Here is a 27,726-nt window from a genome sequence, read left to right as displayed (position 1 = left end):
GCGTGTAATAAAACCTTTTGCTTGGCTGTGTGACATTTTCGAGAACTTTTGACACATTTACGACCTCATTCTGCCAACTCTTCTTTGCTGAGGATTCGTTTTAGTGTCATTCTTAAGCTTCCGTTGCATGCCGCCGTGATTATCGACGAGCCACCGCAAGCTAAGTAAGAGAAAGCGGACTAATCGCAGACGCTGGCACCACCCTCTTCATCCGGTTATCGATATTCAGTGCAGTGGCTCGGCCCCATCGAATCCCTCTCCACTTGAGCATGCTCCTCCCATCTTGTGAGCCAATTAGATAAGACAAGCCGTTCAGTGCAGGCAATGTTATTAGTTTTTCAAGCAAACAAAAGTGACCTCCTATGAACGAGAAGAGCATTTGATTGGTTTGTTCAGACAACCCAGGGCGTGACCGCCTGATGCTTGCGTCGGCGGTTACGCATATTTGACATCAGGAGATTGGAATAAAAATATATTGGAATAGTTTTACGTAACACGGCCCCAGAACGTGTCATTGGATCGACATTGTATACCAGTAGTTGCTGTGGAATGTAATGGTGCATTTTTTTCTTCTCACAATTGAAAGGTGTTTAGAATGCCGTGTACTTTTCAGTACAAAGGCACAATAAAAAAAAAAAAAGAAAAACTACCATATACAGTGGGTTCTGGTTATAGTGATGTGCATGTCATTAAGATGCAACTGTATTCAAAAGCAAGGCCTACCTAAATTAAACTCACCTGCGTGTCAATCTAATTTTTAACTGACTTAGTGAAAGCTTCTACAGTGAAAAAACTAATGTAGAAAAAAAAAAAACTCAATTTGTCTATTATATTCACAATGGTGTGGAAGCTTATGCTAGGGAAGAAAGAAAAATAACAGAAAAGGAACACAAAAGAAGGTGATGTGCCCATGATAATGACATTCAAAACTGTTAAAAAAACTGTTTTCATGGCTTTACAAATTTCAGAATAGTAGATGTGGGGGAAAAATACATGTGCAGGCAAGATTATTTCGGCACTTTAGATGCAGTGCTATATGTAATTCTGGATTGAACAGAAAGCAATTTTGCATTCTTTTTAATGAGGTCCAGTCAACTGCATTCAAAGTAGTTTATCGTGAACAAAAATTGGCTAAGCAGGTAACAGAGATCTCATAACTGAACCTCAATATAACGAACAGGGATAGAAGGAATGATCTGTTGCAATGAAGTAAATATAAATTCTCTCCAATATGGTTGTGCAATGAATATATGCTTACAACAAATATCGAACATAACATAGTTATTTTAATTTCGTATGTGACTTTGCTATAACGAGATTTTGCCTATAGTGAAGTTACCAGCATCAGGATTCTTCTTTCCTTTCCGGTTGGCTTACAGCTTCGCAGTGATGAACTTGTACTGTACAATGTCCGAGTGATTGTGTGAGACAAGAAGTTTCGTTTGCCCAGAGTTAATTATGGGCCCTTATGCTTTTGTTTGTATCGTTGCCGTCTACCTTATTGTTTTTTTTTCTTCATGTCCCTGCGTGTGTGTCCTGCCTCTCCTCGCCCCCCTCCTAACTGCACTTGTCTCTGTCGACCCCTGTGGACCCCCCTTTCCACTCTACCCCCCACTCCCCGTCCTACACGTCTGCAGTTCTCTGGTTTTGATGATGGTCTAACCACAGCCTGCGTCAATGGAAACGGCGTAAGTCAATGCTGTGAGAGCGCAGGCAGCCTGCTGCTGCGCTTCCACCGCTGCGTCATTGTGGGAGGACAGACAGAAAATATTTTGAAATGGTAGCACTGTACTGCAGAAAGAACAGTCTGAGACGTGTTCAGTGTCACCGAGTGTTCTGACACTTTGCTCCTGTTCGTATACGTTTGGGATTCGGCTTCACTGTCTAAGATACCTTATAGAATCCAAGTTGCCGTTTTCGGATGTGCAAGAAAGAAAAAAAAGAAAGATATTGTGGTAGCGTATGTCAACACAGCAAAGAACCTGCGTTAACGTGAGATCAGGTTAACCATAAGTTAGACTATTGATAGTGGACAAATGCTTGCCGGAGTAGGAAGTTCTTAGCATGAATGCAAGACTGTGTTGCCTTACTGCCACATTTATTTAGCTGCGGGTTCAATGTAGAGCAAAGCTTATAGGTTACTAATGAACATGTGACAGAAATTCTTTGCAAGAAGCATTTGCATAGGGCTATGTGACCTTCCGTGGGGCATACTGATGTGTGGAACAGCTAAGCATGCCACTGTGTCTTTTAAATATTGGGGCTGCTATCAATGCGGAAAGCATTAAAGGAAGGCCTTCTGTATGGCAGCCTGCATTTGTAACTTGTTCACATTTTTAGGTGCATTAACTTCTACACAGGGAACAGCCTCGCGAGAACGTTAGCCTTGGCCTGGAAAACTGAGAAAGCTTGCCGATAGCTGTGACATGTGCAGGAAAGATAGCCAGGTGACACTGTACTATACCGTACAGTTTGTCATGACTCTGCTAAGACTTGTAGCTTCATTGCAAGTACAAATTGGTCCGCTGTGTAATTCAACTCGCTACCATTGTAAGCGCGCCAACATCATACAAAGAGCTGTGGCACTGCTAACCTAACGAAACAATTAAAGTCCGGGACAACTTTCACAGGCTGCTTGGGTGCTTTGTCGGCGTTCACGTGTGGGTGTGTTCTGCCTGTCTCTCTGTTGTTGTCCGTGTCTCGACAGGCGTCCTGTTGCGTTCTCTCTCCCTCTGTTCCTAGGACTCCACGACACACAGCCCATGGACCGGAATCTCCCAGTTTCTGCCGACGACGCAAAAGATCATACAGTTTGCCGAGGGCAAGGAGCCAAAGGTATAAGCATGCCAAGGCACCTGCAGCTTTTTAAACAGTCTACTCGCATTGAGTTACCTCATGTAGCTCTACTTTTGGCTTAATTTGGAGGCACTCGAAAGTCCCGGCGAGAAACCATACATTGGGAGGGGGAGGCTATGAAAGGAACACTCGTTTAGTTTGAATGCGAAAGCAAGTCGAGTAGAATAATTTGATCCCCACCGGCACCTGCGTCAGGTGCGCAGCTGTTACCAAGAAGCTTGAAAACATGAGAAACTACAGCAGACGGTGCTACTGATTCTCTAGACAATGACAGTGATAACAGCAACCTGTCCTGCAGTGATGACGACTCCTTGCACTATTCACTGGGGGATGCCTCTTGAAGATTTTGTCAGTGCTGACGATAGTGTTAAGGTCCGTGTGTCACTAGTCACCACCGACTGGTAGTTATTGCAATGTGTTGGAGTAGTCTGTCAACAGCAACAGTCTATTTAAAGGAATAGCTAAATCCATTGATTTTGCAGCTGTTTGTTAATCGGACCTTTCGATAATTTGACCAAAACTGGCGGTCCTGCAAGGGTCGGATTAACAGAAGTCGACTGTATAAAAACAAGATTTGGACCCCTTGAAGGGTTAAAAGCTTTACTCCCTGTAGGATTGAATTTGTCCCGCAACAGTAACTGTCAGTCTTGCATGCATTTTCTTTAGCCAACTCTTAAAGATGGAGCAAGCCCATCTGTGGCAGCAAGGAAATAGCCTCTTAAGAGACTGCTGTGTACTCGCATATCTCATTTGTTCCTGACCTAAATTAGCCTTTTTTAGGGGGCAATGAACCATTCTTTTCAGTGTTTTTGGTAGCTATATGCAGTTTAAGTAATCTCCTGATGTGGTTGAGATTATCTTTTTTTGTGTGTGTCCCTTTAGTGCAGAGGTGTCCCTCCCTGAAGTGGAATGATGACTCACTGTGCCTCTTGATGACCTTTTTCATCTGTTCCTTTATTCCAGAGCACAGATCGCATTGTTTACGTGGCAGGAGCCTTTGACCTTTTTCGTATCCTTTCAGCATTTCTGTTAAGCACTCAGTTTCGCCAAAAGTTGGGACATGCTTGTCACCATGTCAATATAAATGATAATGTTGATGGCGGGTAAATATTGCATTGCTCAGTAGGCATTGCTCCTTTCCCGGTGCTTTGGCTGTATGTCGTTTGATGTTGTAATTGTCCAGCTCCTTTAGTTAGCATGATGTGCTAAAATTTGACTCGCCATGCCTAGTGACCTATTCAGATGCATCTTTTATGCATGAATAGAGCCTTTTACTATTACAAACGGCCTTGAAGTTTGTGCACAGCCTTGACGTACATTGCTTGCTCAAGATGTCGGCTACTTGGATTTCCTGGAGAAGGCCAAAGGCGAGGGCGACTATCTCATTGTTGGGCTCCACACAGACCCTGTAAGTATCGCTGTGTCATATGCATGCAGTTGGCCTTGCAATTGTGCAGGTGCCTATAGCTAACAGTCTTCACGGGGAAGGCTTTTTGCTGGCATTATGCTTTCTTTCATCTGCTGATCACTTTATTCACTCAATTCATACAGGCAATTGCAACAAAATTTTACACTGCACGAAAAGCCTTGTTTCAGGTACTGCAGGTATAGAGCAGCCTCGGTGCAAGATTTTACTTTTGAGAAGGTGCAAATGCGTCACAAAAAACTAGCAAAAAGGAGGCATTTTTGATACCAAAACTTTTAGCTTGCCCATGGCAAGCTAAAAGAATGTTGAAGGTAAAGTGCATGCTGAGATTTATGTCATATTGGCCAACCACCAAATGCACACGTAATCTGTTTAGGTGATATTTAAAGGCCTCCTAAAAAAAAAATTATATATCCTCAATTATGTGTGGCCACACATGTGCAGGTCATAAATACCAGGTTCTCTAGCCGAGTGCCATCCATGCGGTATAACCGAGCTCAGATTGGTCCACCTTGACTGATCAAATAGGGCACCACTGTAGGTTAAATGAGGCGTACAACTCCTGCGGGACCCGCCGTGGTTGCTCAGTGGTCATGGTGTTAGACTGCTGAGCACGAGGTCGCGGGATCGGACCCCGGCCACGGCGGCCGCATTTCGATGGGGGCGAAATGCGAAAACACCCGTGTACTTAGAATTAGGTGCACGTTAAAGAACCCCAGGTGGTCGAAATTTTCGGTGTCCTCCACTACGGCGTGCATAATCAGAAAGTGGTTTTGTCACGCAAAACACCATAATTCAATTTTTAATTTAACTCCTGCGGGGACGGTAGAGTATCCGTCTCCAGTGCAAGAGGACCGTGATTCAAATCCCGGTGCCGCGCAATTCTCCACCGGGAAATACAAAAAAAACCGTGTGTTGAGAAAATTGCACAAACAGGCCTGGAGTGCGGCCTGATCCCGGTGACCAGAACCGGTAACGCACTCTCTCACCAGAGCAGGATTGGCCACCCTGGTGCAGTACTTGGCCACAACCTCCTATATGAATACAACAATCAAACCCCGGCCCTCAGTCCCCAGCAGCCGCGAAGCAACTGACCACGGCGGCGGTCAGATCTGTAACGCTGCAGAGGGTGCTAAGAATACCTGGCTCCGGACAGGCCGCCATTGGAATCTGAACCTGGCAACGTTTAACGTTAGAACGCTATCTAGCGAGGCGAGTCTAGCAGTGTTATTGGAGGAATTAGAGGGTAGTAAATGGGATATAATAGGGCTCAGTGAGGTTAGGAGGACAAAAGAAGCATATACAGTGCTAAAAAGCGGGCATGTACTGTGTTACAGGGGCTTAGCGGAGAGACGAGAACTAGGAGTCGGATTCCTGATTAATAAGGAAATAGCTGGTAACATACAGGAATTCTATAGCATTAACGAGAGGGTGGCAGGTCTTGTTGTGAAGCTTAATAAGAGGTACAAATTGAAGGTGGTACAAGTCTATGCCCCTACATGCAGTCATGATGACCAGGAAGTCGAAAGCTTTTATGAAGACGTGGAATCGGCGATGGGTAAAGTCAAAACAAAATACACTATACTGATGGGCGACTTCAATGCCAGGGTAGGCAAGAAGCAGGCTGGAGACAAGTCAGTGGGGGAATATGGCATAGGCTCTAGGAATAGCAGAGGAGAATTATTAGTAGAGTTTGCAGAACAGAATAATATGCGGATAATGAACACCTTTTTCCGCAAGCGGGTTAGTCGAAAGTGGACGTGGAGGAGCCCGAATGGTGAGACTAGAAATGAAATCGACTTCATACTCTGCGCGAACCCTGGCATCATACAAGATGTAGACGTACTAGGCAAGGTACGCTGCAGTGACCATAGGATGGTAAGAACTCGAATTAGCCTAGACTTGAGGAGGGAACGGAAGAAACTGGTACACAAGAAGCCAATCAATGAGTTAGCGGTAAGAGGGAAACTAGAGGAATTCCGGATCAAGCTACAGAACAGGTATTCGGCTTTAACTCAGGAAGAGGACCTTAGTGTTGAAGCAATGAACGACTATCTCATGGGAACCATTAAGGAGTGCGCAATAGAAGTCGGTGGTAACTCCGTTAGACAGGAAACCAGTAAGCTATCGCAGGAGACGAAAGATCTGATCAAGAAACGCCAATGTATGAAAGCCTCTAACCCTACAGCTAGAATAGAACTGGCAGAACTTTCTAAGTTAATCAACAAGCGTAAGACAGCGGACATCAGGAACTATAATATGGATAGAATTGAACAGGCTCTCAGGAACGGAGGAAGCCTAAAAACAGTGAAGAAGAAACTAGGAATAGGCAAGAATCAGATGTGTGCGTTAAGAGACAAAGCCGGCAATATCGTTACTAATATGGATGAGATAGTTCAAGTGGCTGAGGAGTTCTATAGAGATTTATATAGTACCAGTGGCACCCACGACGATAGTGGAAGAGAGAATAGCCTAGAGGAATTCGAAATCCCACAGGTAACGCCAGAAGAAGTAAAGAAAGCCTTAGGAGCTATGCAAAGGGGGAAGGCAGCTGGGGAGGATCAGGTAACAGCAGATTTGTTGAAGGATGGTGGTCAGATTGTTCTAGAGAAACTGGCCACCCTGTATACGCAATGCCTCATAACCTCGAGCGTACCGGAATCTTGGAAGAACGCTAACATAATCCTAATCCATAAGAAAGGGGACGCCAAAGACTTGAAAAATTATAGACCGATCAGCTTACTGTCCGTTGCCTACAAAGTATTTACTAAGGTAATCGCAAATAGAATCAGGAACACCTTAGACTTCTGTCAACCAAAGGACCAGGCAGGATTCCGTAAAGGCTACTCAACAATAGACCATATTCACACTATCAATCAAGTGATAGAGAAATGTGCAGAATATAACCAACCGTTATATATAGCTTTCATTGATTACGAGAAAGCGTTTGATTCAGTCGAAACCTCAGCAGTCATGGAGGCATTACGGAATCAGGGTGTAGATGAGCCATATGTAAAGATACTGGAAGATATCTATAGCGGCTCTACAGCCACCGTAGTCCTCCACAAAGAAAGCAACAAAATCCCTATAAAGAAAGGCGTCAGACAGGGAGATACGATATCTTCAATGCTATTCACAGCATGTTTACAGGAGGTATTCAGAGGCCTGGAGTGGGAAGAATTGGGGATAAAAGTTGATGGAGAATACCTTAGCAACTTGCGATTCGCTGATGATATTGCCTTGCTTAGTAACTCAGGAGACCAATTGCAATGCATGCTCACTGACCTGGAGAGGCAAAGCAGAAGGGTGGGTCTGAAAATTAATCTGCAGAAAACTAAAGTAATGTTTAACAGGCTCGGAAGAGAACAGCAGTTTACGATAGGTAGCGAAGCACTGGAAGGGGTAAGGGACTACATCTACTTAGGGCAGGTAGTGACCACGGATCCGGATCATGAGACTGAAATAACCAGAAGAATAAGAATGGGCTGGGGTGCGTTTGGCAGGCATTCTCAAATCATGAACAGCAGGTTGCCACTATCCCTCAAGAGAAAAGTGTATAACAGCTGTGTCTTACCAGTACTCACGTACGGGGCAGAAACCTGGAGACTTACGAAAAGGGTTCTGCTGAAATTGAGGACGACGCAACGAGCTATGGAAAGAAGAATGATGGGTGTGACATTAAGGGATAAGAAAAGAGCAGATTGGGTGAGGCAACAAACGCGGGTAAACGACATCTTAGTTGAAATCAAGAAAAAGAAATGGGCATGGGCCGGACATGTAATGAGGAGGGAAGATAACCGATGGTCACTAAGGGTTACGGACTGGATTCCAAGGGAAGGGATGCGTAGCAGGGGGCGGCAGAAAGTTAGGTGGGCGGATGACATTAAGACGTTTGCAGGGACAACATGGCCACAATTAGTACATGACCGGGGTAGTTGGAGAAGTATGGGAGAGGCCTTTGCCCTGCAGTGGGCGTAACTAGGCTGATGATGATGATGAGTGTGAAAATACACTACATTTGCGAGCCCTGCAGCTTTGCCAAGGCTGCTTCAATAGTATGCACGGCTCATTTGTGACCAGTGCAGCCAAAGTGATGTTGGCCTTTGATGGGTCGGGCATTGTATCCATAAATTCATTGCTGACGTGATGCATCATTTATAATTCAGCTGCTGCTTTCATGGAATGTGCAGGGGTTTCTCATTGTGCAGAAACAACTAAGTGAGCTTCAGGTGTTGAAATTTGGTCAGATCAGTAATTGAATGCATACTATTGCAAGCCTTTCATTCTTTTTAAAGCTGCTCTTGCAAAAGTTGAACTATTACTGCAAGGCTTTTTGGCGATTCAGAAATGCAAGAAGTTAACATTTGCTGAAAGAATTGTCCAGTGTTTGAACAAATATGGAAAGTAAATGAAAGAAGTCTTTTAGTGAATCTTGCTGCAAGTTGGGGGTTTCCTCAGAATTTATTTTGACCAAAACGGTTGAACCAAGACTTAGATCAATCTAGGGTGTTGGGACTAGCTGTCCATCAACTTGACAACTCTTATTGGTCAGTAGTTGAGTAACAATTTACGAAGTGTAGATGGGACATGTTATGTCATGAGGCTTATTTGCATAAACAGGACTTTTGGAGACCTGCTGCTCTGTTCATGAGCCTACAATCAAGTATGCAATGACCAACGTGCCTTATAAAATGGAGATGCATTCATTTCATTTTTTTGTGCGGTTGTCGCAGAAATGGAACAAGTACCTTCGCATGCAGGTCTTAGTGCGCAGATAAGGTTCTAGTGCTAGTTTGGTTTCAGATTGGCCCAGTGATACCTGCATTTGCATGGTTCTGAGGAAACATTCTGTGCGTCACCGTTCAGGGTGTCTAGCAACCGGGAAAACAGGGAATTCTCAGGGATTTTGAATAGTTTGGAAATACTCGGGGCAAACTCGGGGAATTCGTGCTTCTATCAGGGAAAATTAGATGTCATTTTATTGAAAGGGAAGGAAAGTCACACTAATGCGGGCCCAAGTAACAGAGAGGAATCGTAACGAATAGTCTTTGATGCCGTGTCGTCGGCTGGAGGGGTTGCCAATGTACAGTCAACGGCATGTTTTGCAGACGCCCGATTTTCGGGACATACCCGACAATTCGGACGGCTTCGTGGCACCACCACGTACCGCATAGAGTCACATGTATAAGAACGTCTGAAATTTTGGACGCAAGAACCCTCCGCCGTTCGATTTTCTGGACTTTTGCCGTGACCGCAGGTTTGAAACGGCATTAGTCAAAGCCACTACCGCCGCCATTTTCGTTATCTCGCCGCCTCGAACCGGCGCTCAGGCAGGCAGATCCGCTGTCAGCCGTAGCCACCACCGCGGCAACGCTTGGCAAATTTCTTCGACGTTCGCTATTAAACTTCTTGCCGTTCATTGCGGTTTTTTTCATTGAAAGAATTCGCCGCTGTCAGCAATGACACCGACTTGGCTTCGAAGCTCGGAAAGCACGGCGCGTTGCATAACACCGGTTCCCGAAAGGCAGCTTTGCCTCAGCACAGAAATATTACGAGGTGAGGCATGTATTAAGTATTGCGGTGAAGCTTAACAAGTTTGGTAAGGGGCCAGTTGTCAGGGGACAGTACGTACTCCTTAATTATACACGCGTGCGCCCGCCGTCTTCTGTCACAGTACGAGCACCGATATGCCTAATAAGTGTACTGGCACACCTCCAGAGCTTTTTTTAACGTGCCTGTGGCGATTTGAGCCCTTAAGGGCAGTAAAAGACATGCATTAATTTTTTCGGACTGCCTGTTTTTTCGGACGCTTTCATGGCCCCTAGGGAGTCCGAAAAATCGGACGTTGACTGTACAACTGACTAAAAGGACGCTTCAAATGGTCCGTAGGGCGAACACACGGTGGAAAGAACACGAGAACAGAAAGAACCTACCTATGCATTGAGGAATGAATGGGAAAGGAAGCGTGCCGCCACTTCTTTGAAGGATCTTGAGCTCAAAAAACAAAGTGTTGGCTGATGCCGAGATGCAAGTGTCCTTCGTCCAAACCAAAATCAACTTTTTAAAGCAGTGAACGCAGCACTGAGGCATTGTGCACAGGCTGAGTGTATGTCTGGACAGTTGAGGTTGACTTTCCAGCTGTTCAGTGAGACTCACTTGCGACAAAGTTTGGGCCTCATGCCAATGAGCTTGCTAGAAGTTGATAGAAACAGCTCATATTCGAAAATATTTGCTTCTGTATGCTCTGTATGCATCTTTTCATTTGTATTTGAAAATGTTCAACTTCATTTGCAATGGGCTTTACCATTTTTTTCGAAGATATTTTATTCGCTGTGCATTTTACTTGCTCCTCCCTTCTGTTTCTTTTTGAATGAAATAAGCACTACTTCTTACTAGTCAAACTGTATTAAGTCGTTTTTAAAATTTTTTACATGCTTACTTGAGAGTGACAGCATCGGGTGACATGGGGTCAGCCCGTCTTGACATAAAACAAAATTCTGTATCACTCAGGGAATTTTGCAAGGGCACTCTGGGAAATCCTACAAAACTCGGGGAATTTGGCAATGCCAACTTGGTAGACACCCTGCATTATAATTCTGCTGTTAGAGAACAACATGTGCCCAAAATGAAACACCACAATTGAAACAACAATTGTGTAACTGCAAGAAGCGATTCTACATATCAAAATGCTGATCTGGCTGTTCAGTAATTCGGTTTCTGTGGGAAACAATTGACGTGCAATCCTTCCATCTTGCATAGGTTGTGAACAGGTACAAAGGTTACAACTACCCCATCATGAACCTCCACGAGCGTGTTCTGAGCGTCTTGGCTTGCAAGGTATGTGGAAACGTTATAACTATGGGCGTGTAATATAAAAATTTTCGAGTACATTCAATACGGATACTTAGCATCGAATATCAAATCGAACAGTGAAATGCACATGCATTTGTTAGGAAAGTTGGTTTATTTTAACATGTTGAAACATTGCAATTACATTGTCATTGGTAAAAAAAATTTAATGAGTAAGTCGTAATACTAAAAGATTGTGTATTTGGCTCATGCTAGCTTAGGAAAAGTTAGTATTTCTGCTGGTTGTCTGTTCTCGCCAAGCTGTGCCTTATAATACCGCATCAATTTCCCTTGAACTCAGATCCTGTACTAGTCGTCACTCATCGTGTTTGCTGTCAAACAATAAGCCCAGGACTGGGGGTGGAAAGAGTGCACCCTCGCTGTTCACAAACCCGTGCCCCTTGCTGTTGAGTAACTGGCTTTCTTGCACAACTTATACGTCCAGTGGCTAAGCATGCTTTACAGGCGAAGTTTTGCCAGCAGCATGAAATTATTGCAAAATTCAGCACAAAATTAGACACAATTTCTTAGATTAGACATGAATAAACGCTAAGAACCATGGTTGCTCCTGCACAACTAGCAAAATATTTAATGTTTCGAATATTCGTATCTAATTGAATATGCGAAAGTTTTTGAATACCTAGTTTTCGAATCGAACACAAATGTTAAAAATATAATATTCGATAATATTCTAAACTTTAGAATATTCGCACAGTCCTAGTCATAACCCTTTATGGATGGATGTTGTCACTGTAAACACGTTTTATTTTTTCTTTCTTAGTTTGGGTATTGAGCAAAATACCCAAATACCTGGCCAAATGTCTTCGGCCAACATAGAATGACAGGCAGCAAGCACCATTTGTTGTATTAGAGCAGGCGCACAGGACCAGGAAGACCAAATATGGCGTGCCACTCACCTTCTTTTGAAAGCACGCCCAGAGGATAAAGACTCATGCCAGATCCCTGGCTGCAGTGGTTTCACACAGTTGCAGATGCTATGTGATGTACACCTTTGTTTCACATGTGGACAAGAACTGGGCCGGAATAACGTAAAACTATTCCAGTCTGTTTTGAATCCGCCATTAGCTCTTTTGTGATATCAAAATGACTCGGGCCATTTTGATTTATCACGAAAGGCTAATGGTGTATTTGGAAAAAAAAAGAAAAAAAATACAGATGGTAATAGTTGTACTTTATTTCGGCCCCGTCTGCTCAAGCTCCCTACGAACCCATAGGTGGCTTGGGGCAAAGCTCGCTTCCAGTGTTTGGCCTGGTGTTGTCCATCTATTGCTCAAAAAGTTTCTGTAAATTATTGTTTCTTTTCATTGAATATCTTTATTCTCGGTGTAATTTTAACATTTTAGTGAAAAATTAGTGCTTCCTTTTGGCACTTTTATGTCACCTTCTTTAAAGGGTTAGCTGGCCTATTTCTGTCAAAAAAAAAAAATTAAGTGCCAAGGATACATGGGAAGTGTGCATTACACCTAAGATGCTATTGCAGTCACAAATGCAGTAGGACAGAGTGGTTGCTGTGTTTTTCCTGGTTTTAATGTCGCTTGTGTTCAGTGTGGTCATATTTACCAGAACAAGTGAACCTTTGGCATACTTGGTTATTGTTGTCGCATACACAGGTGTGAGCATTCACATGTAGAAACAAAAGTTAGGATTCATGGTAGGCCACTAAAGTTTCTTTTATGGCATGTGGGGGTGATGTCTTTCATAAATGCAGATTTATTTGCACATATAAAATGCAACTTTTCAGAGGGTGCAAAAAAAAAAGAAAGTTTTACATTTTTTCTTGTGATTTGAGGTTCAAGTGGAGGATTTCAAGTGGTTTCTGTTTAATAAAGTAGTCCTTTGCTTTCGAAGTCTCCTTCACAAGTGGCTTCCTGAGGTTACTTAGTTCCCTGACGAGTGCAACTGAAATTGGATGAGTGCACAAGCATGCTAATTTTAATAATTATACAAGCTGTGCAAATAATGTAACTTGCAAACTTCATTGAATATGTGCAGGGTGAGGCAGATAGGGAGGAAGAGGGGTAAATGGGCCCTATTTTTTTTCTCTAACTACCCCTCTCCTTTCTCACACTACCTGCTCAGGCTCAGCGTCATTCCTAGCTGCCATGCCTTCCTGACAATTGATCAGAACCAGTGCCATGTCATGTGCTGCTTGACACCTATGAGGCATGGTATACTTTATCAGGTTGCCAATCTCGTTTATCTGTATATCGTGAAAGGTCAGAGGCCATGAAACAAGTTTGCTACACTCCTCACGCAGTCTAAGCAGGCCATTGCACCCCCCCCCCCCCCCATGCCTCCAAGTACTGCGACGACTGCAGAAAAGCCCCAAGAATTTAGGGACTTCGAGACTTCTCTTGCACAAGGTTTAACACAGCTTCTCCAGCTCAGTTGTTCCTATAGGATGTGCACCTACATTCATATGGAGTCATTGGGCAGTTGCTAGGTTGCGGTACGTGGCTGCGAAAGAGTGTGTAGTTTGGTTCCAGTGCTTTGCAAATGGCCCCAAATAAGAGGAATAATGTTGAAGCCACAACTGATTGTACTGAAGTGGTCTGCTTTTTGTCTTTGTTTTCAGTATGTCAATGAAGTGGTCATAGGAGCTCCTTACTCTGTCACTACAGACCTCATGGAGCATTTCCGTGTAAGTTGCTTGATATATTGGATTATCAGACTGATAAAAACTCATGAGATGGAGTGTTTATGTATTCAGTGAAAAAACTCATTTGATTTTTGACACAAAATGGGCTTTAGAGAACCGTGCGCCATTGCTTTATCCAGTGCCTTTTCTGTAAAAAATTTAGATTTGCCTTGTGACTTCAGCAAGCCTACATTCATTGTTATTATTAAGTACTCAAGGCTTTTGGTCCTCAATGTGAAAGGCCTTGCAACCTCTGTCATTATAAACCTGCTTAGTGTCTAATGTATGGTATATACGTCTGCTGAAGCATCTCTCAGTTGAAATTTGCAAATTTTTTAAACTGCATCTTGGCATTTGTTTTTTGTTCGGCATGTTTCAAGCAATCACAGTTGACATGTTACAATTTCTTATTCGGCATCATTTGACAGGCCTTTTCAGTGCCAGCTAGGAAAACGTACTCCACAATTTCGCATTGATCAAAGCTTTTTTTATTAAGAAAGCCACTCAGTCTGCAAATGCATAATTCGTGCCCTAGTAACTGTGATGATGTCCTGCTGAATCGAGTGTGGAAAAAAACTTGCCAGAAAATAATTCTAGATGAGGTCTATACTGATGTAGACATCTCTAGACAAAATAATCTTACGCACAGCTTTTTATAAATTTTGCTCCTTGGTCGCTTTGCAATGTAAAATTTCAAGCTTGCCATTGACACACTAAGTGAAAATTCTTCTTTAGGTTCATGTGGTGTGCCATGGTAAGACTCCAATCATGCAAGATGTGGATGGCAGTGACCCCTATGCTGTGAGTATCATAAGTGCAGCTTGAATTTTCTACATACCTTTTCATTGAAGTACAACTTATCTTTTCCCATATTCTACAATTTTTTTTCTTAAAGCATGCATCAGAATGTTGTTTTCATGAGTGAGTCAGTATTCCATTCTTGAAGCAAGCAGAGTGAGAAAACTTAACATGGAGGGAAGAAATACAGACATGGCACTGAACATTATCAGCTCAGATATTTTTGTACTCAAATAGCAAAAATATATTGAAACAAACACATGACAAGAAATGCAAAGACAACAGTAAAAGACAACAAAATACCATATGACGGTGTTCATCCAGATACTCTCTCTCAGGCATGCAATGCACTAGATGGTCTATCAACACATATTTCACTCCATCTATTGACAAAAAACACTTGTTCATTTTCATGTGCCCCCTTCTCTTTGTACCTAGAAAGTATTCCAGTATCAGAGAACACTTGGCTGCAACTGCATTTTCTACAATGCAAAGATTAGCCTAAGTGCGTGAGCTGTAGGTGGCTATTAGTTGTCTGATGCTTGCTGCTGTTGCTGTTACGTGATGGCCAACAGTTTGATGTCCCTAATATAAATAATTCTTTCAGTATTATTTTCACTAAAGGTTTCGTTTAAATAGTAACAGAGTTTTTGCAGGGCCTTTTCACTATATAATTGCTACCCTTTAAAGACGTGTGCGACAAAGAAAGTACTATCAGGCAAAAACAAGTTAAGGAGATGCTGAAGCAAATCACATTGTCACATGATTACATCAAATGTATGTGAAACTGCAGCACAACCAGTTACAAAACTAAACATACTGTATGGTAAGGAAGTGAAAGTTGCTGAGCGTTCATTACTGCTTTGCTTCCCACGAGCTCAAAGTAACTAGATGTGCCTGAGGAGTGCGCCCTTGGTATTTCTGCTTGATTCACTTTTCTTTATGTGCAGCTGGTGGAAAGTTGGGCAGAAGGTAGAAAGGAAAACTGGTGCTGTAGCCATATTACATCATGAGACTTCATTAAATTCTATTTGTTTATAACCTGTCCGCTGAGTGCCTGATCCCAGAAATAGTTGGGACACGGCCTTGTGCAAATTATTGGTGAAGAGCAAGAGAATCCAAAATGAGAAAGATCATTACGTACCGTCCCTGACTTATCTAGTGTTCGTGCCTCTTCAACGAACCCCTGAGTGCCTTCTTTGGTCAACAGGAGCCCAAGCGTGTTGGCAAGTTCAAGATACTGGACAGCAAAAACAAGCTCACAACACATGACCTGGTGCAGCGCATCATACGGAACCGGCTGCAATATGAGAATCGCAACTATGAGAAAGAACGCAAGGAAATGGCTGTCTACGATGCTTGGCTCCTGAGTCAGCAAAACAACCACGTGGGGAACAACAACATCGGCGAGTAAGGACTTGGAAAAACGTGTCACACAGCAGACAGACACATTACTCTCGAAGAGGAGAGGAAGCTGATGTAGACGATGCACAGCTGAATGCTTGCAGGCTTTGTGTCACAACTTTGGCACAATCTGGTGCAGCAAAATGGGCACCAGTGTTAATATAGTGGGGAAGACCTTGTTTTAGAGAACCTGGAGAGTGCAGCCACCATCTGAAAGTGCGATATGCCTGTGTGTTTGTCGTCTGCTAGCTGTAAATAGCAAAAGACGTTGTGCTGGCAGCATGTTTGTTATCTGCTACCTGTAAACAGCTCCAGCAAGCCTCGCACTGTGCTCGGGGAACACCTTATGCATATGTTAAACTAAAGCCATGGTTCCCGCTCTGCCGCCAGTCCCCTCCGTGGCCAAATATCAGTGCGCAAAGCACAAGACATTTATTGATCATGCACTATGCCCATTTTTGGGTTTGTTATTTTTGTATAAGTCATTGCCACTAACTGGGAGTCGCTATCACGCAAAAAAAAAAAAAAGACACCATTTGTTTTTGTCCAGTTGTAAAACACTCAAAGAAAATTGTTGGACACCTCGCAGAGTACTTGTTGCTGCTGACTTGCTTTTTTTTTTTCAATTCGAGGAGGGTGTATGCAAGAGTGAGCTTATAAGGATTGCTTGCAAAAACATGTTATGTTTCAACTACAAGCACAACTTGCCTAGAGACCATACATTCTAATTTGGTCACAAAAGGTCACAGAGGGCACAATCAGTTTTCAGCGGCCATTTCTTTCCAGAAGTAGGCTGTACGTAAGCATGCACGTTACAGAGCAGATGAAAAAATGCAGAGTTGCAGCCACTGCACTTTGGCATGCCCTATGGTTTTGTTCATTGCAGCGTGAAAAAAGCTTTATTGTTGTAAATAGCTTCAACTCCCACATCTCTTTTACCTGCAAAGGTTAAACAAGGTGTCGTGGCTTTGGCATGCTTTCCCATTGCGTAAAGCAACGGAAGCCTAGGGCACAGGTGTCTTGCTTGGAAGCTGTATCACGTACTTGCTTGTGCAAGCCATCACTGTTATGCATATTGTCTGAGGGCGTGTTGTTATATATTACCTTCAAAAGCATAGACAAGCAGGTTCAACTGCCGAAGGAAAGCTAGACTAGTCTTGTCCTGCAGCTTCAAACAGCATTTTGGACATGTGTCACATGTGTACCTGCACCTCTTTCTTTTTTTTTTTTCTTGTACATAGAAAACGCCATCCTGTAAACTGTGTGGTTCCCTGAGCAGGCCTTCCCAAGTTCTTATGTCAAGGCTCGAAGCTTTTTTTTCAACACAGGCTGTCTGTATGCTCATCAATCAGCATCATTTTGACAGAGTACACATTGGCTGTGTTTCATTGCTAGCGCTTGCTTCATTCTCTCCAACGCTGCGTCATTTTTACGGATGCCATCATGTTGCACTGCTTTCTGAATTGGAGCCCGCTTACTGTTTAATTGTTGCGTATGGTGCTACACATTGTGTTTTCTGTGAGAACAATTTGGCTTAGAAGTATCCATGCATTGTGAGATTTTTGTTACACACACACTGCCGTCATACATTTACAATTGACACATATTCAGTGCAGGCCTCGAAAATGGGGCTCTGGACCTTTCTACAAAAATTTTGTACTGCCCGTTACATCACGACTGATCTGATCTTCCAAGACATGAATGCCTTGTGTACCTGTGGCATCAGCTTAGGAGTGTGACCGAATCGTCTGAAAAATTGTTTTCGCAGTGCTTGTGCATGACTGTGTATTTTTTCCAATTGTTCCGCCATGTCAATTGTTTAATGTGTCATCCTAGTGGTCTGCAATGCGTGCTGAAATATGACAGGGTACAGGAACATGCAGATTGCATTTGACTTGTACTTTTCCCTTTCTTCACCTTCTGATGACTAGCACAAGATGGCTTGAGTTTCTTCTAATTCACAAAAATCTAAGCAGCGGCTGTATAGTCTTTTTCATTCTAGCAACGCCCAGGCCCGTAGTTGTTGTTCAAGTATCTCATCAGCTAGCTGCCAAAGACCAACTCGTAGCGCACCTTTAGTAGTTATATTTTTTGTGCGCTGAGTGGTTCAGACATTAGCGTCGCTAGTCATTGGAAAGACAACTTGCAGTATGTTTTGCAGTGGTTGTTTGTGTGATCAGAAGATTGCCTTATTTACATGGGTGCGTCTATAGGATGCATGCGGGTGTGAAAGGTGAAACTTTTCGTGCTCTTGCATGCACCTTTTTGTTTTTGGCTTCTGTGCTTGTAATATATTTATTTGTGCATGTCAAGTTTTAATGTTGTTAGAGCATGAACTGACCTGATTGGTCGTTCCATGCGGGCATTTTAAAAAGCTATTTTAGAAGGTTTCGCTACCTGCACTCTCGCAATATTTTGAGCCAATACAGGTGCCATTAATAAAATATGGGCTTCTGTTGTGCAAAAATGTGTGTCATTATCGTCTGCGGGGTACTTCGACAACATTGTTTCATTTGAACTGCTGCTACCAAAGGCTGTCAGCACAGGTCATTTAGTATCATTGCCATAGACATGCTTAGAATTCTACAAGCACATCAATATGTATGTCAGCATGTGCAAAAGGAAGAGGATCCTAATGCTGTAATGTGAAGAAAATAGTACTGCTATATAAAAACAGAGCAAGATTGATATCAGGCAAACACAGCTCAGACAATGTTTTGTTCCATCTTGAATTAAAACATGGCAAGCACCACCTGAACACTGGAAACAGGAATGAGTGATATCGCACTGTGAGAGTGGAGTCGCACGCTGGCATGTGGCACTGAATGAACTTGTATTATGTTTTGCATAGAGGGCTACTGCTCGTGAATTAAAATTAGATGTTGCACTTGTTGGTCATGCCAGATTGTCATTGGTATAATTGGAAAGCTGTGCTCTTCAGGCAAGAAGAAATACAATTTCAAAATTGGATGTTACTGCTGTTACAAAGCAACTCGTTATAAGCTTCTTTCATTATATTCTAATAGATGTAGGGACAGAAAAAAAATATTGCAGATATTCCACACACTGTGGCAATCTGTATAAGCTGTGGTGAGCTTGCAAGACTAAATGGCATGTCTCGACAAGAGAACGTGCAGCAGACTTGGGCGACGGATATGCCTCGCAAACCATCAGACATGTGGACAAGGAAACGGGACACAGCACCCCCACCGACTAGAGCTTTCAAACCTTCACTATTGTGCAGGAACTTGTGTGCCTCAAGGAGTTGTAGCTTGCACTAGCAGAAGTGAATTATGCGTGTGACTGAGGCCACATGGCTCCTATGGCCCCAAAGATGAGAGAAAAAGAGCCAGAGAAAGCTATTCACTTTAATAAAGGAATGGCATGCGTGAAAGTGTGAGGAGTAGCGTTGCAGTGAGCATATCTGTGTTGTCTTTTTTTTTTTTCGTTGCATAACTCCGTAGAGAACAGCTGGCGGTTTGCACATGTATAGGGGTATGGGACTCGTGTGCTGCCCTGTTTTCAATTGTTTGGCAAGACAGCAGCAGGCAGGCACAGTCGGCTAAGTCTCAGAGGTTTCAGACGGCTTCGCTTCAATAATGACTCGAACCCTTGTGGTTGCAATGTAGACTCAAACTATCGTCGATTCACACAGCATCACTGACTATTGCCTATTTATTAGGAGTGTTCGATAAGTGAAGTTTCCTAACCGAATTGAATACGAATATTCTTGATAAGCGACCTCTGAATATCATACTGAATATTTCATTCCTAAAGACGGTGACATATAAGTTCGGAGTCCTCTAGGTAAAAAAAGAGGCCTATTGACAATATTTACATGGCTAATTATGGGTACATTTAAATGCATGTAATGCCGTTCCGGAATGGATGTTCGGTCAACTGAGGAGCTTGTAAATGAGAGGCACCTGCTTTCATTTACATGGTGCAGCAGGACAACGACAAAATTTTAAAAGGAAACACCATCTCATCGCATACATGTAGAGCATCGAGTTTGTTCAAGGAGACAAGTATGATACATAGCTTCTCGCATTGTTCCAAGTGGATGTAAACGTGGTGTGAATGGCCAAAAAATTGATTGCTTGACAACAAATTCGTGTGCAGGCTGTACGAATGTGAGACACTCGTAAATAAATGAACATCATGGAGCAGTGGTTATCTGCCCCATGCATTTCCTGGGGAATTGGTGCCCCTGTGCAGCAACCGCACCGCCCTTGCAGCAGACTGATTCGGAACAGCCCTCATTTCCATCGTTCTCTCCCATTGGAAACTCCAATAAGTGTCATATTTGAAATTAAGGAATGTTTGACAATCTCAAAAAGCGAATCCTGGTATCAAGTACGATTCCAATAGCGAAAGACTATTCGATTGGTATATGAAATTTAGGATATTATGCACATCCCTACGTTAGTAATTGCGTAACAAAATAATACCTCTTCCATGCTGTATACTGCATATATGACCAATAGGGACGAAGACGATATTTAGAACAAGGCGCGGCGCACCTCGGAAGGCGCTTATCATGGCACTTCCCAGTTTGAACAGGGACACTGGGAGATCCGATGTTTCACGATAATGCGTGGCAGCGGTAGCGTGGCTATGGCGTTGCACCGCTGAGCTCGAGGTCGCGGGTTTGACCCCCGCCGCGGCTGGATCAAACACGCTGATTGCAAGTTTGCCATCTCCTTATGGCTCGTACCCACCATGGAGGAACTGGCGCTCTTTAATGAACTTCTTGCACACCGATTTGGGTCACAGGGTATACCCTACTGGGTGTGCGGCCAGCGAGGGAACAGTTCTCGGCGTTCGCACGCACCGGCGCACCACACATCCCGGAGGCCTCGCGCGGACTTATTGGCAGCGCCGCTAGATTCCGTAGAGTTCGAGCGGGAAGCGCGAGAAAGGAGCCCGGCTGCGATACATGCCTTATACACGACGCGTTGCTGAGCTTTCGCAAGCATCAGCGCTCCCTGGATTTCGGAAGCCATGCACCGGCTTTGCGGCGGCGCCGCTAGATGTCGAAGCGTGCCCACAGGGAAGTAGGGTACAGGGAAGCGCGACGAGCCCGACCGCAGTACACGGCTGTACGCAAAGGCGCGCCACCGGTGCAGTCTTGAAGGCCGGCCACACAATTAAGGACTTCGCATGGACTTCGCGGCGCCGCCCCTGTGTGGTTCAGCGTGTCATCCATGGAGGCAAGCGAGAGAGAAGAGTACTGCTCCCTACACGCCTCACATGACGCGTTGTGGCAGTGACACTACGTTGCTACATTGTTTCAATGTTAATCGCATTGCAGTCAGCAGTCATTGTGAGGTGGGACCTGCCGAAATTTCAAAAAAAAGGTATTGTTACGGGGAGATGTCAGGAAGGTTTATCTACAATATTTGCACAGTGGCAGCGAGTGGCACCACAACAAGGATGGCGGCTGATGCACAGCTCGTCCTCTTGTCTGCTACGCAACGTCTTGGTGGGTACGCGCTAATGTTTAGAAACGAAACGCCTTCTTCGTGCGCAGGATAGGTGGCTCATAACAATATGCAGGCCATCTGCACACGTTTCTCAGTATTTGTGGACGCTTACCCCACTGCACATACATAAGCCATCGACAAGACGTCTTCACAAGATTAGCACGCTGTCCTGGCGATCATTTTGTAAAGTATACAAGACGTCAGTTAGACGTTTTTACGAGATTTTACAGACGCCTTTTAGCTGTAGCTAAACTGTCGGGTATTGTAAGACGTAGTCGTTGCGAAGACAATGTAATGCGCCGCCAAATTTCAAAGGTGTTTGTCGAGACGTCTTGTAGTCATTTTACAAACGACTATAAAACGTTCTACAAGCAGCCTTAACTGTTTAAAAATGTCCAGAAGTAGTTTTGCGTGACGTTTTGTTGTAGTTGTCTTAAAAACGTTTTTAAATACTTTAAACAGATTCTGAAGGACAAAGGAAGGATCTTTATGCCAAAAGGTACGCTGTCACAATAAAATAAAAGCTATGATAACTTGTACTCATATAGCTAACGTAGCCCTTGATTTTTTTAAATAACAGGTCTTTGGAGACCCCAATGTGACATATATAACCCATTTAAAAGCTCTTTAAATAGTAGCGGCACAATATCTAGTCGCGACTGTTTAGCACTCATTCAACAGTCAGCGTGCATCTTGAGACTGAATTTAAAAGCACTGCTTGTTCACTGGGAGGTCTAGTAATTGCAAAAATGGCAGCAATCTATACCAAACACATCAATTCACAGTGGGGACTGAAGTTTCAGTGTAAGCACTCGCACAAAGATGACGGGATTTTAAACACACTGCAGCAGCGAAAATTCAGTCGCATCATTGCAGTCCGGATGGTCTGTCTCCCTCCGATATCAACTTTCCAACGAAATGCTGGTTCCAACGAAATGCTGGTTCCAACGAAATGCTTCGATGGTTTGGCGTGATCCGCATATGCGATGGGTCTGGGAAGACACGAGCTCATTTTGCTTCCTTTGTCAATACTGATGGAAATTTGCAAATTAATATAAAGCAATACAATGCAAAAGGATGGAAAGTTGGGCGAGTTGGTACGGTAGCATACCTTTAGGTTGTAGCGCGTAGGGACACAGACGAAGACTTGAAGCAGACCAGGATGAGCGCTAGCTCTCAACTAAACCTTTATTGAAAGGATCAACGTGCAGGGTGATCGTCTTTGAGTTTCACGGAATTTTTAACAATCGCCTGTGGAAGATAGAGTAATTCTTGTCCTTGAGCTTGATTGTTTGAAGAGGCGGACATTACTAGCACGGGAAATCGAAACACATATTCAACTAATTAGCAAAAAATTCAACAATTAACCCCTTAATTAACTACCTTACGGCACATACTGCAATTTACGAATTGTAGCCGGTGAGCTTACAAGACGTATCCACTTGAAATTAATTTCCAGAATGACGCCAGTTTCCGGGATACGATTTCTCGAAGTTTAATTAAATACGTGGGCGTTCCAGTTACTTTTGTGCTTCAGTGCAATAAAGAGCACTTGCTAAATAAATGAGTGAAACTGCAATGCATTTCTGGGGCAAGTTTGATGGCGCATATCTCCAAACTGGCGTTGCTCTGGAAGTTATTGCCAAGTGGAAACGCTTCGCAAACTCACCGGCTACAATTCGTAAATTGCAATATGTGCTGTAAAGTGATTAATTCATAAGATAATTAGTGGGTTTTTGTTAATTAATATGATATGTCTTTCGTTTTCTCGTGCAAGTAACGTCGCCTCTCTGAATAATCCAGCTCGAGGACTAGAATTATGCTGTCTGCAACAGGTTATTTTTTTAATTACATAAAACTTAAAAATGATCACCCTGTATGCAAGCGATTGCAAAAACCTAAGCAAAGAAGCATCACTTGCCCTAAAAATATCAGTAAGCAGATGAACATATCGGAAATCAGGGAAGCCATAAGAACTAAACAAGAAAAGGCACTATACATGGGATAGACGCGCGTGCTGAGAAGATATTCAAATTCACTGTCTAAACGTGGTATTGATTGCTGTCTCTCCTAATATTTTAATGTGAGAGGCCTCAATTATTTCGTGTGTAGTGTGGCATTTGTACCTCGAAATGACCTTTGTGTCCCATAAAAAAGGTGTACGACCGCAATTAAAACAACGCGACACTGGATGTGACGCATTATGGTTGTTAAGTGAATGATTACGTTCTTTTAGTCTGATACTAAGGCACCTGCTGCTCCGTCCAATAGATTCCGGTTTACACAGCGCTGTACGTGAGATGCCTTTGTAATCTTTTCGGAGCTTTTGTTGTTTTACCTAGACATTAGTTTTGTAAAATGGGTTAGTTATATGTATGTACTGAAATCAACAGTTTGTATTGGCTCAAAAGTCGCACCGGTTCTGAGCGATTTGTACCCAAGTCTTGTCAATGAGAACGCTACAGATCAATCTAAAGAAATTGGCAGTGCGTACATTTCGATACGTAGATGATTACCTCGTGTTTTGCTTATGCGACAACTACACCAAGAAAGCTGCGGGTATTTTAAAAGTATTTAAGGAATGTGGCGGAGGTATCGGTTTTACGCTTGAGTTTATTCAGAAGAATAAATTACTGTTTTTATTTATGTGCCTAACGTTCCAACAGGGACATGTCTGTTGGTGCTGTTCGCCAAGGGCGCAAAAACAACTGCTTGATTTTTCGTCTTGCCATTCCAAACTTCTAACACAAGGGAGCGCTTACCCAGCTCTTAGGTCTGCTATCGGTAAGTCGCGTCCGCACGGTATGCAACAAAGTTTATCGCAACAGATAGACGGGCTGGAGAGGGCTGTCTATCCTGCTCACACGTTATCGCTAACCTGTGAAAAGCTTTCAAAACGGGTAAAGAAGAGTGCTGCTACAAACCAACAAGAAGAGAAAGAAAGGTTCTCTGTGGTGGCGTAACTGCACAGGTTGTCACACGGTTTACTGAATGTGGCCAGTAGATATGACGGCGTTACAGTTTTTTCGCCCCCCCTCCTCAAATTGTCAATGACAATTTTTCGTAAAAAAAAAAACTAGGGCGGGGGGGGGGTGCGTAATAGAAAGAATGATTTCCGCGTCAGACACGTGTCCTCATTTGTACCTTGTGCCACTGGCATTGTTTATCGAATTCCACTCAAGTGCGGGAAATCTCAAACTGGACAGAGCGGCAGGCGCCTCAGTATCAGACTAAAAGAACATAATGGTTCACAATTAACAACTTTAATGCGTCACATCCAGCGTCGCATTGTTTTAATTGTGGTTGTACACATTTGTTAGCGGACGCAAAACTCCTTTCAAGACACAAATACCATACTACATGCGAGATAACTGAGACCTTTCACATTAAAAGATTAGGAGAGACCTGTGTTAGCCTGGAATCAATACCAGACAGTGAATTTGAATATCTTGTTGGCACGTGCGTACATCCCAAGTATAGTGCCTTTTCTTGTTTAGTTTTTATGGCTTCCCTGATTTCTGATATGTTTATCTGCATACAGATATTTTTTTATATTTTTTTTGCTTAGGTTTTTGCAATCACCTCTATATGTTGATTGTTTCAGTAAAGGTTTAGTTGAGAGTTAGCTTTCGTCTTGTCTGCTTCTAGTCTTCGTCTCTGTCCCTTCGCGCTATAAACTAAATATAAAGGAGTCCAGCACACTGTCACGGAATTCTTCTTTAGTGAATATTTGGCATACACGCAAAGATTTAAAAACACCCTGTCATTATTGCATTGATTATACATTGAGTGTCTCCAGGCGCTTGCAAGATGGACAAAGGAATGTGGATGTTCCAAACTCTTATATTGAATGAAAGCCTGGTCGTACCAACTGTACCAACGCCTATGGCCCAATTTTCACAACCAACCATAGCATCCGTGAAATGTTGAGAAGCACATGTTGCTGGGCTGGTCGGTTCATACTGCTGAGTAGAGCGCAACTACGATCGCTATAACCACAACTACGACAGAAGGGAACAAGGGGAGCGCTCCCCTTGTTCCCTTCCGTCCTTCCTTGTTTGTGCAAAAGCGATCATATTTATGGTCTACTGAGCAGTGAAATATTGGCAAGGCCAGGAGAAGCGATCGCAGATGTTAGGGCCGTACGCTCAACATAAAGCATGGTTAATCACGTAAACGAAGCGCTTTAGTGGCCAGAGTTTCAAAGAATTTTTCATGCTACAAATCAGTAACTCGCCAATACGTCAGCAAAATGCTTCTAATGTGCATTCTCGATTTTTGCTTTCTAAGTGTATAATGGTTAAACATTTGTCACTTGAGTTCACGATACAGGGAGCTGGCTTTAACAGCTGCACAGTCTGATGCACCCGCAGAAAATTCAGCTTGCTCTTAAGAGGAAGCTTTAGCTCGGGTGCTCCTATCTAAATACATGTAAAAGGAGAATTCGTTTTTCTCAGCAACCACTGCACCAAATTTGATTAGGTTTGTTGTATTTAAAAGAAAAACTTAAAATCTAGTGACTGTTGGTTTAGAATTTTCGATTTAGGTCTTCAATTTTTATAAAAAATTGGCAAAAATTGAAAATTTTCAAAAAGCGAAACTCTAAAGTTTACAACTCTGTAACTCAGCAAAGAAAAATGATAATACAATTCTGTGAGTTGTACCTGGTAGTACATCTAAAGCGGACAAAATATGTGTGTTACACATGAATCTCGAAAAATTTAGTAATATGGAAATACAGCTTTTGAAGAACGGCTGTATACAACGTAAAAAAAAAATTCACGTAAGATATAAAATGACATATCAAATTTGTACGCTTTGAATGGTGTAATGGATGCCGTTTACAGAATCGCGATATCTGCTCTTGATGCAGAGCTATGAATTTGTAAACTTCGTGCTTCAATTTTTTTTTCAAACTTTCGAAGTTTTGAAAATTGCTTTAACAAAATTTAAGACCTAAATCGAAATTCCGCTTTTAACAGTCACTAGAATTTAACTTTCTCTCTCAAGTGCAACAAATTTCATTAAAATCGGTCCAGGGGTTATCTCAGAAAAAACGTTTTTGCGTTTTACATGTATTTGAATAGGCCGCGTCGGGTGTTGAGCCCGAGCTAAAGCTTCCTCTTAATGATGCTGCCTACGTATACTTAATGGATTTTCGCAGGCCTCAGTTTTGGCACCTGTAATTTAGAAGGCAAGACGGAGAACATTGACAGGAATGTGTTATGTGACTGTTAAAAGCTCCTACTCCTCTGTACGGAAACTTTGTTCACCCACAGTAACTGCTCGAAACGGCGAGCTTAAACATGTTTTAGGCATTGCCGACCTGTAAGAATCTTGCGTATGCAGGTGGAAAAATGTCATAGTTCCTATTCAGTGTTAATTTTTTTTTTCTGTAGCCTGGATAGCAAGCCGACCCAGGACTCAACTTCACTTTCTTTCTTAGGAATAATGAAGTCCTTGTCCAAGGAGGTCGTCATGATTAGAAACTGCCGCGTGCTAGGCAATGATATCGCAAGCGACATTTCTCGTTCTGACATCATACACATGTCTGCCCCAAGCAATTTTTAACGTAGTCGCAGTTTGCGCAAGGTATTACGTGCATTAAACGCCCAAAACCCCGCTCCTTCTACAACGTATGCCCTTCACGTGTACCAAATCATACTGAAACTTGCAGACGGGAACATGAGCCATGATGACTTCGCAGGTTTTCGGAACACGTGCACATAGGAGTGGCGGCGCGAACTCGAGGACGCGTGTGGCATGCGAGGTCACCGAACGATGTTTCACGGAGCGATATACGAAACTCTCGGAGCATCCGCACTGGGAAAGTTCGCGGCGTACTCAGAGCGTCCCGATTAGAGCAAATTTCCTCAACTCGCAGTAAGGTTTGCTTTAATCAAGATGGCCCACGTATGTTACCCGCTCAAAGTACGCCGCGAACTTTCCGAGTGCGCCTAACCCGAAAGTTTCGTATATCGTTCCGTGGAATATCGTTCTTGGAAGCCTGCCGAATCGAATGCCATACGCGTCCTCTAGCTTACGGCGCTATATGCGTCCATCGAGTGAGTGAGACCTTAGCAAATGTTATAAATGGAAGTGTCCACCTAGTGGACATCCAGATTTCGTTTGCTGCTGAAGTTCTGATTGGCTGGGCTAAGGGTACGCGTGAGTAGGAGACAGGCGTCCCCAGCCAATCAGTGCTTCAGCGGAAGAGGAAATGGGTACGTGCGAAACGTAAATGTTCA

General features: G+C 43.2%; 1 protein-coding gene across 2 annotated transcripts in view; it reads left to right on the top strand.

The window, feature by feature from the left end:
• The window catches only part of Pect (phosphoethanolamine cytidylyltransferase), a 39,895-nt gene extending 21,436 nt beyond the window's left edge, over nucleotides 1-18,459 (top strand). The window contains exons 9-16 of one of the 2 annotated variants that reach the window (XM_075702422.1): nucleotides 1,638-1,688; nucleotides 2,743-2,835; nucleotides 3,820-3,865; nucleotides 4,188-4,264; nucleotides 11,042-11,119; nucleotides 13,728-13,793; nucleotides 14,526-14,591; nucleotides 15,799-18,459. In XM_075702422.1, coding sequence (XP_075558537.1) covers nucleotides 1,638-1,688; nucleotides 2,743-2,835; nucleotides 3,820-3,865; nucleotides 4,188-4,264; nucleotides 11,042-11,119; nucleotides 13,728-13,793; nucleotides 14,526-14,591; nucleotides 15,799-16,002 — 681 coding nt within the window. In that variant the 3' untranslated portion in view covers nucleotides 16,003-18,459. The remainder of the gene's footprint in view (nucleotides 1-1,637; nucleotides 1,689-2,742; nucleotides 2,836-3,819; nucleotides 3,866-4,187; nucleotides 4,265-11,041; nucleotides 11,120-13,727; nucleotides 13,794-14,525; nucleotides 14,592-15,798) is intronic. The other variant, XM_075702423.1, reaches the window with a different exon arrangement.
• Nucleotides 18,460-27,726: the final 9,267 nt, after the last annotated feature.

This window comes from Dermacentor variabilis, chromosome 8 (genome assembly GCF_050947875.1).
Source record: "Dermacentor variabilis isolate Ectoservices chromosome 8, ASM5094787v1, whole genome shotgun sequence".
NCBI classification, from domain to species: domain Eukaryota; kingdom Metazoa; phylum Arthropoda; class Arachnida; order Ixodida; family Ixodidae; genus Dermacentor; species Dermacentor variabilis.
The sequence above is the reverse complement of the archived record's forward strand: the minus strand, read 5'-3'. Positions and strand labels throughout refer to the sequence as shown.